General features: G+C 38.0%; 1 protein-coding gene and 1 pseudogene across 2 annotated transcripts; one reads left to right on the top strand and one right to left on the bottom strand.

The window, feature by feature from the left end:
• The first annotated feature begins 5,900 nt into the window (after positions 1-5,900).
• Positions 5,901-6,789, top strand: LOC118915930 (olfactory receptor 4C6-like; annotated as a pseudogene).
• Positions 6,790-15,257: 8,468 nt separating this feature from the next.
• On the bottom strand, positions 15,258-17,935 carry LOC118915937 (olfactory receptor 4C11-like). 2 transcript variants are annotated; one of them, XM_036892347.2, is made up of 2 exons: positions 17,901-17,935; positions 15,258-16,155 (listed from the first exon to the last, which is right to left on the bottom strand). In XM_036892347.2, the coding sequence occupies exons 1-2, from the start codon at positions 17,933-17,935 to the stop codon at positions 15,258-15,260; spliced, it is 933 nt and encodes a 310-aa protein (XP_036748242.2). The 2 variants fall into 2 exon arrangements, with proteins under 2 accessions (XP_036748242.2, XP_036748243.2); XM_036892348.2 differs by lacking the exon at positions 17,901-17,935 and having other exon boundaries at positions 15,258-16,172.
• Between the last annotated feature and the right edge of the window lie 201 nt (positions 17,936-18,136).

Consider the following 18,136-nt stretch of genomic DNA (forward strand, 5'->3'; position numbering starts at 1 on the left):
TCTTGAACATATCTCCCCGGGCAAGGCAAACAACAGCAAAAATGAACAAGTGGTACTATATTAAGGTGAAAAGCTTCTGTACAGCAAAAGACACCATCAATAGAACAAGAAGGATCCCTACAGTATGGGAGAATATATTTGAAAATGACACATCCGATAAAGGCTTGACGTCCAGAATATATAAGGAGCTCACACGCCTCAACAAACAAAAAACAAATAACCAAATTAAAAAATGGGCAGAGGAACTGAACACACAGTTCTCCAAAAAAGAAATACAGATGGCCACCAGACACATGAAAAGATGCTCCACATCGCTAATTATCAGAGAAATGCAAATTAAAACTACAATGAGGTATCACCTCACACCAGTAAGGATGGCTGCCATCCAAAAGACAAACAACAACAAATGTTGGCGAGGCTGTGGAGAAAGGGGAACCCTCCTACACTGCTGGTGGGAATGTAAGTTAGTTCAACCATTTTGGAAAGCAGTATGGAGGTACATCAAAATGCTCAAAACAGACTTACCATTTGACCCAGGAATTGCACTCCTAGGAATTTACCCTAAGAACGCAGCAATCAAGTTTGAGAAAGACAGATGCACCCCTATGTTTATTGCAGCACTATTTACAATAGCCAAGAATTGGAAGCAACCTAAATGTCCATCAATAGATGACTGGATAAAGAAGATGTGGTACATATACACAATGGAATACTACTCAGCCATAAGAAAAGGGCAAATCCAATCATTTGCAGCAACATGGATGGAGCTGGAGGGTATTATGCTAAGTGAAACAAGCCAAGCGGAGAAAGAGAAATACCAAATGATTTCACTTATCTGTGGAATAAAAGAACAAAGGAAAAACTGAAGGAACAAAACAGCAGCAGAATCACAGAACTCAAGAATGGACTAACAGGTACCAAAGGGAAAGGGACTGGGGAGGATGGGTGGGTAGGGAGGGATAAGGGGGGGAGAAGTAGGGGGGTATTAAGATTAACATGCAAGGGGGGGTAGGAGAAAAGGGAGGGCTGTACAACACAGAGAAGGCAAGTAGTGATTCTACAACATTTTGCTATGCTGATGGACAATGACTGTAAAGGGGTTTATAGGGGAGACCTGGTAGAGGGGAGAGCCTAGTAAGCATAATATTCGTCATGTAAGTGTAGATTAGTGACACCAAAAACAAAGAAAAAAAAAAGGGCAGTTCCTGTGTGGTAACCTCCAACGAGTTCTACACAAGGGTATAAACGGCATATAAAAGTGTAGACAAAGGGTCTGTTTGTGTTTATACAGAGGATCAAAGCCTAATTGGGCTACCCCAAAAATAAACTAAGATACGATATGAAAAAGAACTTCCAACATCAGCACTCTCTGGAAGACTCATGACAGAAGATGATCAGCAAAAAACCCCAACAAAGATCCACGCACTGCTACAGCTGTAGATGCACTCATCCCACCCGTTCCTGGACTTGCCATGGGAATGAGGAAGGAGATATCTAAGCTGGCCTGTGCATACAGTAAAACAACAAATTTGACTGGATCTATACTGTTGGAACTCAACCAAGAATTAGGAGAAGTGCAAATTGTAGCGCTCCAAAATCTTACAACTACAGACTATTTACTGTTAAAAGAACATAAGGGATGTGAACATTCCCCAGGAATGGGTTGTTTTAATTTGTCTGATTTCTCTCAGACTGTTCAAGTTCAGTTGGACAATATCCACCATATCATAGATAAGTTTTCACAAATGCCTAAGGTGCCTTAATGGTTTTCTTGGTTTCACTGGAGATGGCTGGTAATTACAGATATGCTTTGGTTATGTAACTATACTCCTATTATGTTAATGTGTGTGCGCAATTTAAGTAGTAGCTTAAAACCTATTCATGCTGAAGTTACTCTACAAGAAGATATGCCAAAGAAATAATCAATCTTCCCATGTTTTCTTCCGCCTGCTACTTCTACAGCTTTTCTTCTTCCTTTCTAATTACAACCCTTAAATAGAATTCGTGCCTCGTATCAAATTTATCGAGTATCATAATTCTTCCAAGTGGTAAAGATACCTCAAGACAAATGCTGGGCATAGAAGCCACAGGGCATAAATATGCAAAGATGTAAAAAGCTAACCTTTTCAAACAATAAGGCTTCTCTCTCACTTACCAACTTCACATTTCCCTGTATGGCCCCGGAAGATGACTGGTTAGCCAGAGACGGGTAAGATTCCTCAAGGGAGGAACAACCTAAGACAGGCACAGTCGCAGGGGGGCCATCAGGTGAGAAATTGGGGATCAACAGAGGTGAGGCTTAAAACCTCACCCCCCCTGTTCTGAGAGAAATCTTCTGCATACGTGGATGTTTTATTGCCCTTGTCTAGCTTGGATTAACACATGGTCTACAGGCACACAACTGATCATCTACATTTGCTCTCTTACAACACTAAACTATGTTTTCTACCTTTATTTTGTATCTACCTACCACTTCAGCATTTTATTAAAAATAATAATAATAAAGAGAGAAATGTAGTATCCACACATAAATCAAGTATAAAAACCAAATGAGTATTCATATTTGAACTGACTGTTTAGAGTTCATAATGCATGAGCAAAACTGAAAGTTTCTGTGATGACTGCCCTTGTACTGTTCACTATGTAACTTATTCATTATGTAAGAATTTGTTCTCCATGTAAGAACTTGTTTGTTATGCCTCAGAAGATTGGAGACTGACGAAAATTAGGCTTGGGGTGGATTAATGATTGTGCATTGAGCATTGACTCCCCTATACAGAATTTTATTGTCGTTAACAGTCATTTGATCAATAAATATGAGAGATGCCCTCACAAAAAAAAAAAAAAAAAAAAAAAGTACAGACTTCCAATGGTAAAATAAATAAGTAACCGGGATGTAATGTATAGCATAAGGAATATAGTCAGGATAATGTAACAGCTTGGTAGGGTGATAGCTGGAACCTCGAATTATGTATATAAATGTTCTACCACTGTGTTGTACACTTGAAACTAATGTAATGTAATACTGTGCGTCAACTACCCTTCAATAAAAAAATAATTATTAAAACAAACAAAAAAAAAACAAATTACAAAACAAACAAAAAAAAAAAGATGAGGTTGATTACTGTGGGAGAGGGTCTTGAATATCAGACTGAGGTGTGTACTAGATTTAAAAAAGAACTGTGATGAATTCATAGATTTTAAGACAGAAGGGGCATTATTATCTATTCTAGTGCATTATGTTTTCAAATATTTTAAGTCATGAGATGGCTCAACGGAGTTCTTTCTTATAAGTGTAAACATTTAATGTAGATAAGAGCCAAGCTGCTGTGTTTGAGAGTGGCAGAGCCTCTGAAATGGCTTCTTTGAACCTTAGTCTCCCACGACTGCCTCATTCTCCTCTCTGAGGCCCAGAGTGGGGAGCAATGTAACAATGTACCTTAGGAGCCAAAGGGACCACCTGGAATAAAACCCGGTTATCCTGATTTCTAAGAAACTGTTCCTTCTACTTCAGTAGAGCTTTTAAAGACCTTTTGTAGTTGTGGCTAGAGAAGAGAGAGTTGGGGATTTGTTCATTTTGTGGATTACAAACTGGGTCCCGGCAGCTGTATACTTTATTTAGTAGAAGGGATAATGCTAAGAATGTGTCTTTGGGTGGTTAGAGGAGTTTTAGAGAACATGTAGTTTATATTCCCATTTAAAGCAATGGTCTCTAATATATTCCCACCAAGTGGCAAACAGCCTCTGCTTAAGTATCTGTAGCAAAGAGAAGTTTGCGGCTGAAGCAGTTCTTTTACTGTCATTTGGCTGCAGTAACAATTGTATTAAGCTAGTTCACTTCTTTAGAGGTATAGTGTAATGGTCAAGAACTTGTACTTAGAAATGGGATTACCTAGATTTGTAATCCCCGCTCATGGATGACGTGCTTAATCCAAACCTGTTTCTTCATTCTCAGTGTGGAATTTGTGATAATACACATATTATGTGATATAAAAAATATTTGCAATAATGCATGTAACAGATCAAGTGCCTTGCTGGTACACAGTGAGTGCAAAATAAACGTTGTTTATTAATATTTTTATCTTTAGAATTCTTTGTTTCATTTGGGAGTACCCCTTCACGAGAAAAAGATGGAAGGAAAAATTTATACTGATTCAGGCTCATGTACAGAGATGGCATCAGCTAATTTGGTTCAGGATCTTCCTGGGTCACAGAAAGAGATTTAAGGTTTTAGTTTCTTTAATCAGCATATCTGGAAAATAATTAGAATTTTAGAAGCTTAGTCACAGATTGTAACTTTTAGTGTCAGGGTTATATTATACCATATAATTAGAACATGTTCTTTATTGTAGAAATGTCATTGAATTTGTTGCATCTTATTTGTAGAATTATCTAATGAAATGAACACAGACAACATCTGTCCCACTGATTGTTATGAAAATGAAATTACATCATGAAGTACAGTGTCTCTTTCATATCAGGCACCTGATATTAACACCAGAGAAGCAATATAGCTTGTTATTAGTATTGATTTTCATCCAGGAAATGCTGAATTTAAATTTCGTTTCAATGTTTACTAGTTGTGGAAATTTGGTGTTATTTTTTTCACCCCTTTAAACTCAGTATCTTACTGTCACAGTGAAGAAAACAGTACATTTGCAGTGACTGAGACATAGTAGGGACTCACTGAATATGAGTAATATATAATAATAATCATCCAATTTGAGAGGAAGAAATGTAGATGGAAAGATTATAATTCTTAATAAGAGGAGAGTCCTTGGGATATGACCTGTCTTGGAGACTTTTCAACTTGCACATTCCAGGAGCTCAATAAATATATGAAATAAATGAATGAGAATTTATATGAAAGGTTCCAAGTTCTTAGTTCCTGGGTGTGCCTAATGATAAGTGAAGGTCAACTGCCTCACTTGAGGTTCACTAAAAGCAGAGGCTGAGGGAAGTGCTTGTATGTAGGTAGTATATTTTGGAAAACAGAGTGGCAGAAGAAAATGGGGGAAGTGAAACCAGGAAGGAAAGAAGGTTGATCTAAGATTGTGTTGAACTGGTCGTCATTTATCCACCGGCTCCTATTTTCTAATGATCTAGGGTTTCCTTAAGGTATGAACATTCTTTCATATTTCCAGGTGTGTGTAAGCACCAGCATGATGAGACAAGTCTTCTAAATGTCTCAAGAAGCAGGGGTCAGGACAGAAAGCAAGAGATACAGTACCTGAGAGACTGTGGGGATCAGTAGGATTCAGCTGTTGTCAGATTATATTGTTAGCAGCCGGTTGCTGTACCAAAGGTTGGAGAAAAAACAGGTCAAGAGCTTGTGAGACAAAATGCAAAAAAATATGTCCAGCACACTCAGCAGTTACTAATTAATGATCTTATGTGTGAAATCTATGTAAAAATCTAAAAACCAAATTTAAAAAACCCAAAACTCATAGAGAAAGAGAAAAAGAGATCAGATTTCTGGTTACCAGAAGCAGAGGGGGGGGGAGGGAAATTGGATGAAGGTGGTCAAAAGGTACAAATTTCCAGTTGTAAGATAAATAAGTACCACTGATGTAATGTACAGCACCATCATTATTGCTAACACTGCTATACAATATATAGGAATGTTGTTAAGAGAATAAATCCTGTGAGTTCTCATTACAAGGAGATCTTTTCTCTTCTTTGTTTTATTCTTTCTTTTTATTATATCAGTATGAGATGGTGGATCTTGGCTGGACCTACTATGGTCATTACATCCCAATATGCATAAATCAAAGCTTCGTGCTGTATGCCTTAGACTTACACAGTGATGTATATCGATTATTGCTCAATAAAACTGGAAAAATAATATTCTTTTGTAGATTTTCCAGCTTGGAGTGATGTGCTACATTATCCTACAGTAAATGGAGAATCCAGACAATCTAACTGAATTTAATCTTCTGGGCATTATGAAGAATACTGAGCTTTGGAAAACATTCTCTGCTGTGTTTTGAACCATGTATATGTCCACAGTTTTGGGAAACCTAGTCATTGTGGAAGCCATGATCACATGTCGGAGTCTGAGATCACCAGTGTATTTTCTCCTTACGTCCTGTCCCTCGTGGATGCCCCTACTCTTCTGTCACCCCTCCCTCGGCAATTGTGGACTCCCTTTCTGAGAGCAACACCAGCTCCCCTGAAGGCTGCATGACTCAGCTCCTCACAGAGCTTTTCTTTGTCAACGTGGGGATCCTCCTCCTCATTGTCATGGCCTGTGACCACTACGTGGCCATCTGTAAGCTGCTGCACTACAGGACCACCATGAGACCCCGGGGAACTACTGGCTGCTATGGGGGGCCTGGGTGGGAGCATTTATGAATGCAGCGGTACATCTTCTTTTCATGTATCAAATACCCTCTGTAGCCCCAATGTCATTGATCACTTTATGTGTGATTTCCTTCCATTGTTGAAACTGGCCTGCATGTACACCCACACCCTGGACCTCTTGGTCTCAACAGTGGAGTGAGGTGTGTGACCATCTTCCTCATCCTCATTGCCTCCTACGTGGCCATCCTCTGCTCCCTGAAGTCTTGCAGGCCTGAGGGGTGGTGCAAAGACCTCTTCTCCTGTAGCTCCCACCTTACTGTGGTCATCCTGTTCTTTGTGCCATGCATTTTTCTGAACATATGGCCTGTGGCCACCTCCCCCATAGACAAGGTGATGGTTGTGTGATTCCATCATCACCCCATGTGAAATCCCTTGATCTACACCTTGAGGAATGCAGAGGTGAAAAATGCCATGAGGAAACCGTAGATGAAACAAGGGACTTCTGTTTGCAAATGGCTGTCATGCTAAGAACATCATGCATTTCCAATAAGAAGCATCCTTCAGAAACGTGTAAGAAATAAAACCCCATTCTCCACTGGCAGCCAGAGGGATTTCTTAAAAGTGTAAGTCTGGTTTATGATTTAGAGCATTCACAGTTTAAGGATATAATAATTCACTCCTTTCTACTGCCCCTTGGCTCCTCCTTGCCTTCAGGAACACCTTGCCTTGTCTTAGAATTCCCTGATTGCTCGTTCCACTGCCTCTAATTCTCCAACCACCTCCTGCACACCTCACTTCTTCCCTCACTAGGCAGCAGCCATGTTGGGCCTTTTCTTCTGCCCTTAGAGTGAGGCAAGCCTTTTCTCACCTCAGTGATTATGCTTTTCCATCTGAAAACAAGCACTCATCCTCTTCAGGTGGCTGTTTCCCGCTAGTTTAGAGTCTTGCTGTAAGAGCTTAAGTGTCTTTACCTCGGAGAGCATGCCCTCATGACTCTGCTCCTACCATTATTCTCTGTGTCAACAACTTATTTTCTTAGAAACAGTGATCAAAAGTATAATTATTTTTGCATAATTATCACTTGACTTTAGTTACTTTCCTTTTCTCTCTCTCTAGACTGGACATCTGTGAGGGAAGGCCTTTTTTAAAATTTATGCTTGACACCTATTAGGTTTTCAAAAAATACCTGTTGACTGGAATACAAGACCTTTTTTTTTCCAAATAGCTAAATTCAGATGTTTAGGGGGAAGAAAGGTGACAATCAATAAGTAATTAAAAATATACAAACGGACAAACAAAAAGGTAGAATATGATCATTAGAATGGAGTTCATGGAATTAGAGGGCTGCAATTATTTTATGGAGGGTATTCGATATTGAGTAGTTAGAGAGGGATTTTATTAGCAGACACCATTTCAGATGGCTTTGAATTCTGTAGCAAAAGTGATGATGAATATTAATCAATGTGTTTAATAATGATGTGCACCAGTTATTGACAAAAATGATCAGGTGGAAGCATCCACATGAGGACTAATAGGATGAAGACTCCAGAGAGGGAACTCTAATGCAGGAACTACCATGGTGTCTTCACGGAGCTATGAAAGACCAGAGTGGATGGAACATAGTGATCCGGGTAAAGAGTGAGGAGAAGCAAGGTCATAAATGTACACAGGGGTCAGATCACATAGTGCTGAGACATCTAGCCCTCCCTGAAGTCCCAAGAGCATGAATGTTGCTTCTGCCTTTTAAAAATAACCCCGTCAAGAATTCTTTAGGAACACATACAGACTCTAACTTTTGTGCTGTAGAGGATTTGGACAACATGCTGTGAAAAGCTTTTGTAGTGAGCTTCTATTTGTCCTTTTTCTATTGTAGAAGAAACTTCACAATACCATTTTTAAATATATCAGAGTAAAATACTGTTAACATTTCTTTATTTTTTTCCATGTGTCAGTACAGAAGAAAAAAATGCATAATAGTGTGATTACTTGAGTCTTTCAATAAAACTTGGGATGGTCTTACAATAATTTTATTATGATCATATAATGCAAATACTGGAAAGAGCTTGGAGTAAGATCCCTGACTTACCATTTGTGTAATATGTGACATTTATAACTTGGTGAAGGTCAATCAAAGAAACAGTGCGATGCCAGCTTCAGTTTTATGTTTCTCATTGTGTTGATGGGGGCTTTTGTAACTATGCCATCCTATGACTGATGATCCCCAGTTTGTGTGCCAGTTTGTTCACATCTTTTTTTATAGATGATTAAAATTAGTTCACATATAGTACGGTGCCTCTATTTCTTGTTGAATACATTTTAGCAGGTAAGGCCTGGAAATTTTTAATATACTTTTCCTTCTTAATTACCTGTGATTTACTGGTTTCTGTTGTCAGGATTTTCTGTTAATAAAATTACATTTTTTTAAAAAAGGCCATTTCCCAGATGCCAAAATGAGATTTGATTAAATTTAGTCTGAATAATAATTAAAGCACAGCAAACTAAAAGTAAAATAAAAACTTTAACTTGATGAAAGAGTATAGTCTAGAAATCTAGAGAATATGCTACAGTAAATTGTAAAATATATCTATTAAATTCAGGATAAAATAAGGCCACCTTTTATAACTGCTATTATTATAAATCTTAGAAAGGGTCCTAAAGCCAAGTTCTCAGCCTCATATGCCTATAGAGACAGGAAGATTTTTAAAAAGTTGAATAAAGCGAAATCTCTAGGTTTCTGGAACACACTCTTTCATTAAGTTAAAAATTTCATTTTATTTTTAGCTCACTAAAGAAGAATTTGGAGACCAAATATTTGCAGATTTTCCGGTGAATTCAGCCCTTTGTTGTTACATTGGAAACTCTGTGCCAACCAGTGAAATGGCAGTAAAAATGAAAAAAGTTAATCAAAACTGAAAACAAAGCAAGATAACTCACTATTGACAAGCATGTTCACCTATTTAGAAAAGCCAAGGAAATAAACTGACATAATGTTTATTAAAAGAGTTTAATCAGAAATCAGCATAATGTTTTCAAGTATAAGTACAACAAACAATTATAAATAACTCTGCTTCACAATAACAATCTTCAGAGAAGACATACAGCTAAAATGAGTTATAAAATTCATGATGAGAAGACACCACTAAAAAATTTTTATTGGAATATAGTTGACATACAGTATTACATTAGTTTCAGATTCCATATGTTAAAGTTGTTAATTTTCTCCAGTTAATAGACAAATCAAGTGAAAACCCAATCTAAATCTTTGGATGACTTATAGAAACTGAGAAAATGATTCTGAACTCTACATGGTTATATATATAGATATGAGAATAGTCAGAGTTTTTTGGTGGGGGCTGGGAGGAAGAAGGATCAAGAGCACACACACCATAAAGCTATAGAAATTTTTAAAAGAGGCTATGTCCACAGAATAGACAAATATGTTACTAGAATTTATTTCAACTATTTATATTTGGTAATTTAGTATGTAAAGAGGTTGAAATTTTAATAAATATGCAGATAAATCATATTAAGGTAACTGATTATCAATTTGAGGAAATGCTAGAACCTATCTCACAAAATCAATAGAATGGGATACATTCAAAGCAAAGATGAAAATGATTCAGAATAAGCTAAAAATATTTTTTAAATCTTGCTGGAGAGAAGGCAGTGTTAGTAAAAGTGATGTTTAAAGTTGATGAAGTATTCTCTTATAATGTTTTCATTTTTTAAGTAAGGAAAATGCACCAGCTTTCATTTTATGTAATTAATAATCATTTTTAATAATATAAAACAGACCTGATACATATTTTTTTAAGAAAGCACAGTGTTTAAAATGTCTTGATGTAATGGAGTAACTGGGCTTCCCTATAGCTGTAAGAAACTAAAGCCTGGACAAAATATATGAAACAGTTGTTTTCAATATTGGACAAGAGGCAATGAATATAGTAGTGGGATCTCTTAAAGAAAGGAAACAAATCAAGTGAGTCCAGCATAGCTGCAGGCTCCCACTGGAGCACGTTCGGGACCATGGCGGGGGAAGGGAGAACACTAGCATGGCATCCCAGTTCTCTCTGAGGTGAGGGTACAGAGATCAGAGTTCAGGGTGGCTGAAGCAGAGTCCTGGAGCAGAAGGAGCTACGCAGAGAAAAACAACAATCCTGAAGTCCTGTGTAAGCCAAGTCCGTTGCTCAAGGCTAAGAATACTAAGTTGTGTATGTGTGGAGTGAAACGCCACAAGACACAGTGGAGAAGAGAAAAACGTCTATTTCTCATTCACCTTACATGTTCCTTGCAATTTGGGCCTCTGCTTTACACAGTTACTCCGGGACAGGCCAACAAAACACCATCATCTTGTAACTTGTCTCAGCCCCGATGCAGCACACACAGCCTCCACTCACATTTCTTGGACTTCAAATTCTAAGGTATGTCTCAAACATCTGAGACAGAGACCACGGGCGTAGACAGAGTAGGGTGAGGGCCTCTGGAAAAAACAAAGCAAGATAATCCATTGTGGGATTTGCTTTGGTCTGCTGGGGGGCCCAGCTTCTTTTCCTGACTTTACCCAGGTGCTGCTTTTCTTCCTCTAGCACTAAACAAATGATTTGCAACCTGGGCAATGTAGCAAGCAAGCCCAAAACAATGTAATAGAAACAGGAAGGATTCCATTTTGAAAATAAAATTGTATTTTAAAACCCAATTAGTTAAAAAGTAACTTTCTTAACATACTCTTTAACAGACAATAACTCAGCCCACCTTCCGAGCAAAGCAGGCAGTCTTAAGTGATATGCTCCCTGGGAGGAACATTTTGGGACCACTTAGCAGATGTACATCCCTAGCCCTTTGTCCCTCAACCGCCTATAAAACCCCTAGACAATGCACCACCCAGGGACTCTCTTGTCCCCTCCTGGCCTGAGCCAGGAGCTCTGTCTGTCCTCTCGCTTTATCTCCAAATAAAAGTCTCTCACTTGCTCTCCTGCCTTGAGTGTTTGCACAGTTCTTTCTTTGACTCTGTGAACAATAATCCCGGCATCACATCTATAGAGGCCAGATAGATGAATTCTAAGATAATTAAGAAGGATGCTGGGAAATGCAGTGGAGCAAATGAAACATTTTCTGTGAATTACTTAGTCTTTAGTATAATTTGTCCATGAAGTGCCAAATACATATCCTTCTCATTCCAAAGTTTGAGCTCTTTCAACTAATTCCTCTAAGTATATTTTCAAAGCATCACCTTGGTTGTTATATAAAGATGATCCTGCTCTTTAACATTTTTATAGTCTCTCAAAGAGTTTTAAAAGTTTCAGTTTGTTTAAACATCATTGACAATTTGTATTACAATGATGCAAATAAAAATTGTAATAGTGACTGATAATCTATTGTGCACTTATCATATCCTAGGCACTTTTCTAAGTATTTTATAAATGTTACCTTACTTAATGTTTACCACAAATCTATAGATTTACTACTACTGTGCTCCTGTTTTGCACATGAGCCACCCGACATACAAAGAGATAAGTAACCTTCTCAAGATAGCATTTGCTAAACCTAGTTCCAAACCTAGTCCGGCTTTAGGCTTATGAATTCCTCTCTGCCAATTTCCTGGGGACGAAATTTGTAAAATCAATGGAAGAGATACACAAATTAATTAAATCCAATGTAATATGCATATAAGGACAAAGGAATTTTTAAGTACGAAGGGAGTGTAGGTAAAGGGCCTTTGTCTGAGACATTGGGTCAACAAAAAGCTTTTTGGATGAGATGACATTGAACCTGAGTCTGAAAAGATGACTAAGATGTTTCCAAGTTAGCCAAAGTACAGGGCATTCTAGGCAATGGGTCCAGCATGAACAAAAACATACAGCATGAAGTACTATTTTATGTATACTGCTAAGGATTAAATATATAAACTATACAAAATACTTTGAAAAGTATCAGGCCCAGAGTAAACCTCTAGTAGATTTATTCCACGGCAGACACAATTATTTGCCTCCATGTATGGACACCATTTTTCTTGTGACTTTGTGTCTGACTCTGGGCAGTCCCTGTTACACGCTTAGCTCATAGAATGTGGTAAACATAAACAATGCTAGTCCTGACCTTAGGCCTCAGGAGGCTTTGTGCACTCCCATCTGCTCTCTAATAAACCTCCGCCATTGGAACAAACCCAGATAGCATGCTGGGAAACAAGTCACCAGAAAGAGGGCACCACTGTCCCAGTCAAGATCACATTAGATCAGACTGGAGTTAGCTGAACCCAAAACATTTGAAAGATCTCAGCCAAAATCATAGAGCCACCTACCCAGCCTGGAGCTGACCCCAGGTGTATAAATGAGCTCAGCTGAGAATAGAAGTACAATCCAGCTGATGTATAGATAAAAGAAAAAAATCTTTCATGACATTAAGTTGCAGTTATCTGCATAGCAATAGCTAACAGATACAGGATAGGATTCAATAATGATAGCTGTCCTTATCATTCGTCTCAAGAAATTTAAGATTTATAAAATACATATTGTAAGTCAGAAAGCTATGGAAAATGGTGATAGAGAAATACATACTGGCAGCCATATTATGTAAAGGAGCTCAGATTCAATACCTCAATCATTGAAGTTCTTACTAGATATATAAGAAGAGATAGCCAATGGGGATGTCAGAGTGCTATTCTGAGAACATAGCATGTGACCTTCCATATAGAAGGGCCCAAGGGACTGAGACAAGAAAAGTCTAGGCAGGAAGAGAAACTGGATGACTAACTGGTAGAGTCAGGCAAAGGTCACTGGTTGACCTCAGCCTGCATTAAAATAGTGTTCTTACATTAATAGTATTCCTCAGAGTAGAGATGTATGGATATTTCTGTGGACTGAAGGAAGGTTGGGGTATATGGCAGGTCTTCCAGGGGCCAGCCCATGAGGGTCACTTGGAAGGCTACAGACTTTTGAAGGTAATCCCTGGCTTCCTAAGGGCTAAACAGAAAATCAGCAGTGATCATAAGGAATAGATATTTTCTTTGTACACCAGGGATACTAGAACTAGTGAGTCTACAAAAGTCCTCAGAAGAAAAGGAAATTAAAAGCTTTCAATATCTGCCAGGCCCACAGATAGTAAGCTTGTTAAATTACCAGGTCAAGTAAGACCTTTCTGTCCCTGAGTATTGTTCCACCTTCTCTAATAGAGCCCTTGTTGAACATCTCAGGGAATCTGGACTCTATATTGTCTAATAATGAGAAGACGATCCTTGAATTTTCAGTCAGACACAGATAAACATTTTCTCACAAGGAGCAAAAAAAGACAAAAATTAGAATTTTATTTTTATTATGTCTTTAAATTTATTATGTCTTATTTCATTGTGTCTATACTTGAGAACAAATTACACTTAAATATAATCTTCACAGGAACAGATTCAGAAACTGTAGAGACATTAAATTAGGTAAAAAGCGTAACTGTAAGACATAAAATTAGGAAACTTGAGAGTATTCATTTCCACTGTGAATTGCCACTTGTTAATATGGTACTGAGAGCTCTGACATATGCCCTCTTTGGAAGTTAAATATTTATTCTACCACTACTTACTAATAGGAATTATTGGGAGTCTTCGGTGTGACATGAAAACATTTTGCCTTTAGTTGACAGAAATGCTTCACATACTTGTAAAGTTTGTTGTATTTTTTTCAACAGCCTATATCACTTTACACAATACTTCTTGTTGCTAATTTGATGGGAGCTATAAACTCAGGTACTGAAATAGCATAATAGTACTTGATTAAGAGATTATGTGGTGAAGGTTGGGGATAAATATTATACATAAAGATTAGGTTATCTTTAAAAATGAAAGTATATATTTTGAATTATTCTCATATAAAACGAAAAGAGCAAAATTGAGAAGCACTAGGGCTGACTTTTTAATCCAATGTTGTCCCAGAAATTTTGAATTTTGAGATACTATTAGGAATAACAACAATGAAAAAATGTGTCCTCAAATAACCATGACAGCCAGGGAATCTAGGCCACACTAGTTCGGTGACATAAGGATATCCTGAAACCTCATTTCTTTTCCTAAAATTGTTCATATACTCCAACATGATTCTCAAAATATAAAAGAGATAACACCTCTCCCCTCCAGCCTGGTTAAAGTTACCACTTTCCTTCCCCTTTCTTCTCTCTCCGTCATGCATGTTCTCTATCCTCCCTTTCATCCTTGACCCTCTCTCCTGTGTATCCCTCCTGCCAAGCTCTCTTACTGCCTCTTCCCTCTCCTTTGGGAAGAGCAATGTGAAAGACCCAACGAGCAGCTGACAAGCTGATATTGCCTGTCAGGACCGAATATAACACTCCTCCCTCATTCACCACTCACAGAATTTTGAGACATTTTCCAGTGACACTTTAAGTCTTCAGCTGATACCTGCAGATTGTATTGGAGCCTGGGAGTCTATCAGTGTAGGTACCTCACATTGACCCAGTGAAATGCTAGTATTTACAAGAGAAGCACTTTCTCAGAGCATCTTCTCTAATTTTTAGGTTGTCAAGACAGCAACCTTTGTCTGTAAGTATCCAGTTCCACATGGATTAGGTCTTATAATCACATTCATAACCACTAGAATAAAATCTAGAAAAAGAATTGGTGCACTCATGCACACACACACAGGGAAAATCATTCTGTCATTAGGCAGTACATTTATTTCTGAAGGAAAACTTGTTTATGAAGCTAAATTTATCATATGAAAATGGGCAGGTGTTGACAGAATTCAAGTAAGAGTCATCATTGGCCATTCATTATGCTATGGGATTTAAGTAATCATATTCTAATGCAATCCTCTCAGAATAAGGCATATAGGTGTCTCCACAGATTTCTTAATTGACATATCCTAAGAAGAATCTTTTGTCCTTCCTGTCCATGAGACAAAACTAAGCTGTTAAGGAAGTACATATTAGAATCCCCCTGTATCATTTATCAACTCAAGTCATACTTTGCTACACCATAACTTTCTCATGGCATTTTTCACTTCTGCATTCCTCAGTGTATAAATCAGAGGGTTGAGCAAGGGTGTCCCAATTGTATAAAACACAGCAACCATCTTGTCTATTGGAAATGTTGTTGGTGGGCGTGTGTATATGAATATACATGGACCAAAAAATATGACAACCACAATAAAGTGGGAAGTGCATGTGGAAAGGGCTTTTCGTCTTCCTTCTGCACTATGGTTCCTCAGAGAGTACAAAATGACAACATAAGAGATAAGCAGAATTATGAAACTCACCATGCATATGACTCCACTATTAGTAACAACTAGCAAATTTATCACATAAGTGTCCATGCAGGCAAGTTTCAACAAGGGCTGCAAGTCACAGAAATAGTGGTCGATCACATTGGGGCCACAGAAGGGCAATCTCAATGCCAAGAAAATCTGTGCTGAAGAGTGGATGCAAGATCCCACCCAGGCCAGAATCACCAACACACCACAGACTTGCCGGCTCATAATGGCTGTATATTGCAAGGGCTTACAAATGGCTACATAGCGATCAAACGCCATGAGGATGAGAACAAATATCTCCATACAGCCAAAGAAATGGGCTGCAAAGACCTGAGTCATGCACTCATTATAGGAAATGGTCTTCTTCACAGAAAGGGCATCCACAATCAGTCTTGGGGCAGTGGTTGTAGAGAAGCAAGCATCAGCAAAAGACAGATAGAATAGGAAGAAGTACATGGGGTTCTCAAGGGTGCTGCTTGTTTTAATGGTCACTACAATGAGAAAGTTCCCCAACAGTGTCATGAGGTAGAGAATCAAAAAGACCCCAAATACTGCTTTCTGCTTTCTTGGATCCTGCATCAACCCAAACAGAAGGAATTCAGTCACGCTGTTATTCATTGCCATGCTAGTGGCTGTAGGTAAGATGCAGTTGACAAAGGATTAATCTGCAGAGAGAAGAGAAGTGATTTCTTGGGAAAATCAGTGAGCTGAATCTGATTTCCTTGTTTCTACACCATCCTGTTACCTGCAACTGCCTTTAAATTCCCTGTGAATCTTTGTAAATCTTCAGATGTCAAAACCTTTCCCAGATCTGTTATTCAGAAACTTACTGTACTGGACCAGAGCTTTTGTGTTTAGGGAATAAAAGTAGATATCATTTAACATTTTTCATTTTACCAAGATTGATAAGCCATGAAGAGAGGAAAGGAGAAATAACAGACCTTTAGTGTGAAGAAGTTTGGGATACACAGGTATGAAAATACAAGTAATGAGCATTTGGGATGAAAGAAAAGAAATCAAAGTTTTAATGGAGATTATGAGGCAAATGCTTTATCAAGCAAATAGAAGATCAATAACAAACCTCTAGCTTAGCCAGATTCTAAATTTGTAGTAGAAAACTTGAAAATTTAAGTTTTTCTGCTAGCCAAAGGCCACTGAAAACAATTTATAAAGTTTGAATATATTTGTATTGGTGAAATGTAAAATTTGGGAGCATTCAAAACATGAGAGCAGATTTTACTGAGATTTATTCAGCACCTAAGAACAAAAATCACTGAGCTGTTTAACAAAATTTAGTCATCTTTCTTTTTCTAAATTTAATCCACATGGACTTTGAGCTTATCTGTAATGAAGTGCTTACCTCCTTCAAAAAGTCAGAGTTCCACTGCAGACACGTGTCTTTGCATCCCCTGAACTTAGAAACAGTGGAAAGCATACAAGTGGATTCACCGTGGCCCCAACAAAATAGACTGGTCCTGCAGGCTCCCAAATACAATTCAATAGTGACATCAGGCTTGTTGCTTCCTTTCTCAGAGAATTATATCTAAGTGGGAGGAGGTTGCAAAATTAAACTTCCCCTCAGCTTTAATAGGATCACTTGAACTCTTTTTAGAGCAATTTTTGGTTCACAGCAAAATAAAGAGAAAGGTATAGAAATTTCCTGAAGAGCCTGTGCCCCACATATGCATAATGTGTCATCAACATCCAGAACCGGAGTGGTGGATACGTTGTAACTGATGAACCTGCAATGACACAGCAGAACCACCCAAAGTCCATAGTTTACTTCAGGGTCTTCTCTTGGTGGTGTGCATTCTATGAATTTGGGTAAGTGTATAATGACATGTATCCATCATAATATAGTATCGTACATAGCATTATCACTACCCTAAAAACAGGATCACTTTAGATTCCCAAATATAGAACATAATAATTCCTTTCACACAATATTTAATACTCTCTAAATTCTAAATAATGTTTTCACACCATTTAGTGGAAGAAAAATAAGACTTAGTGAGATGTTTATGTGGGTTTTCATTGTGAGAATTATTAGCTCATATATACCACAAAATCAGGCTGGTGTTTGACAAACATCAGCATTACAAATGGCCAATCTTAGAATTCTTTAAGTAGACCCTCTATGTTTCTAAGAAATAAAGGACACAATTTCAGATAACCGCTCTTCTCCACACTCTTTCCATCCTTTCCCTTTTTTACTTCCTTGCTTTCTTTTGAAAAGGAAAAGTGGGCATTTAAAAAATATGATGTGTCATGAATATAATAAACTAGTTACTATGGTTTTCAAATGCAATAGCTGAAATACCATGACTTTCAAAGCCTGTGCCATCGTCTTGCTTACCTCTGTTCCTCCCGTGTTTCTGCTCATGCATGCTCCAGCCACGCCGAAGACTTGCTGTCCCTCATGAATATACTGACTGTCTCATTCTCTGAATTTTCCTTATTTCTTAGTGAGTAAATGACCTTCCTCTGACATGACCTTCAATCTCCATTGCTATCTGTGTACAGAGAGCCCAGGTTCAATGCCATCTCCTCAGCAAAACCTTGCAGATCTCTCCATCCAAATAACTTTC

The sequence above is a fragment of the Manis pentadactyla genome, chromosome 13, assembly GCF_030020395.1.
Source record: "Manis pentadactyla isolate mManPen7 chromosome 13, mManPen7.hap1, whole genome shotgun sequence".
Lineage (NCBI taxonomy): Eukaryota > Metazoa > Chordata > Mammalia > Pholidota > Manidae > Manis > Manis pentadactyla.

What these genes read in the sequence shown, in the direction of transcription:
- LOC118915937 (XM_036892347.2), bottom strand. Translation starts at nt 17,935, where the DNA reads ATGCATGAGCAGAAACACGGGAGGAACAGAGGTAA. An exon ending in CACGGGAGGAACAGAGGTAA is followed by an intron (nt 16,156 to 17,900) that starts GCAAGACGATGG and finishes AATGAATAACAG; the next exon opens with CGTGACTGAATTCCTTCTGT.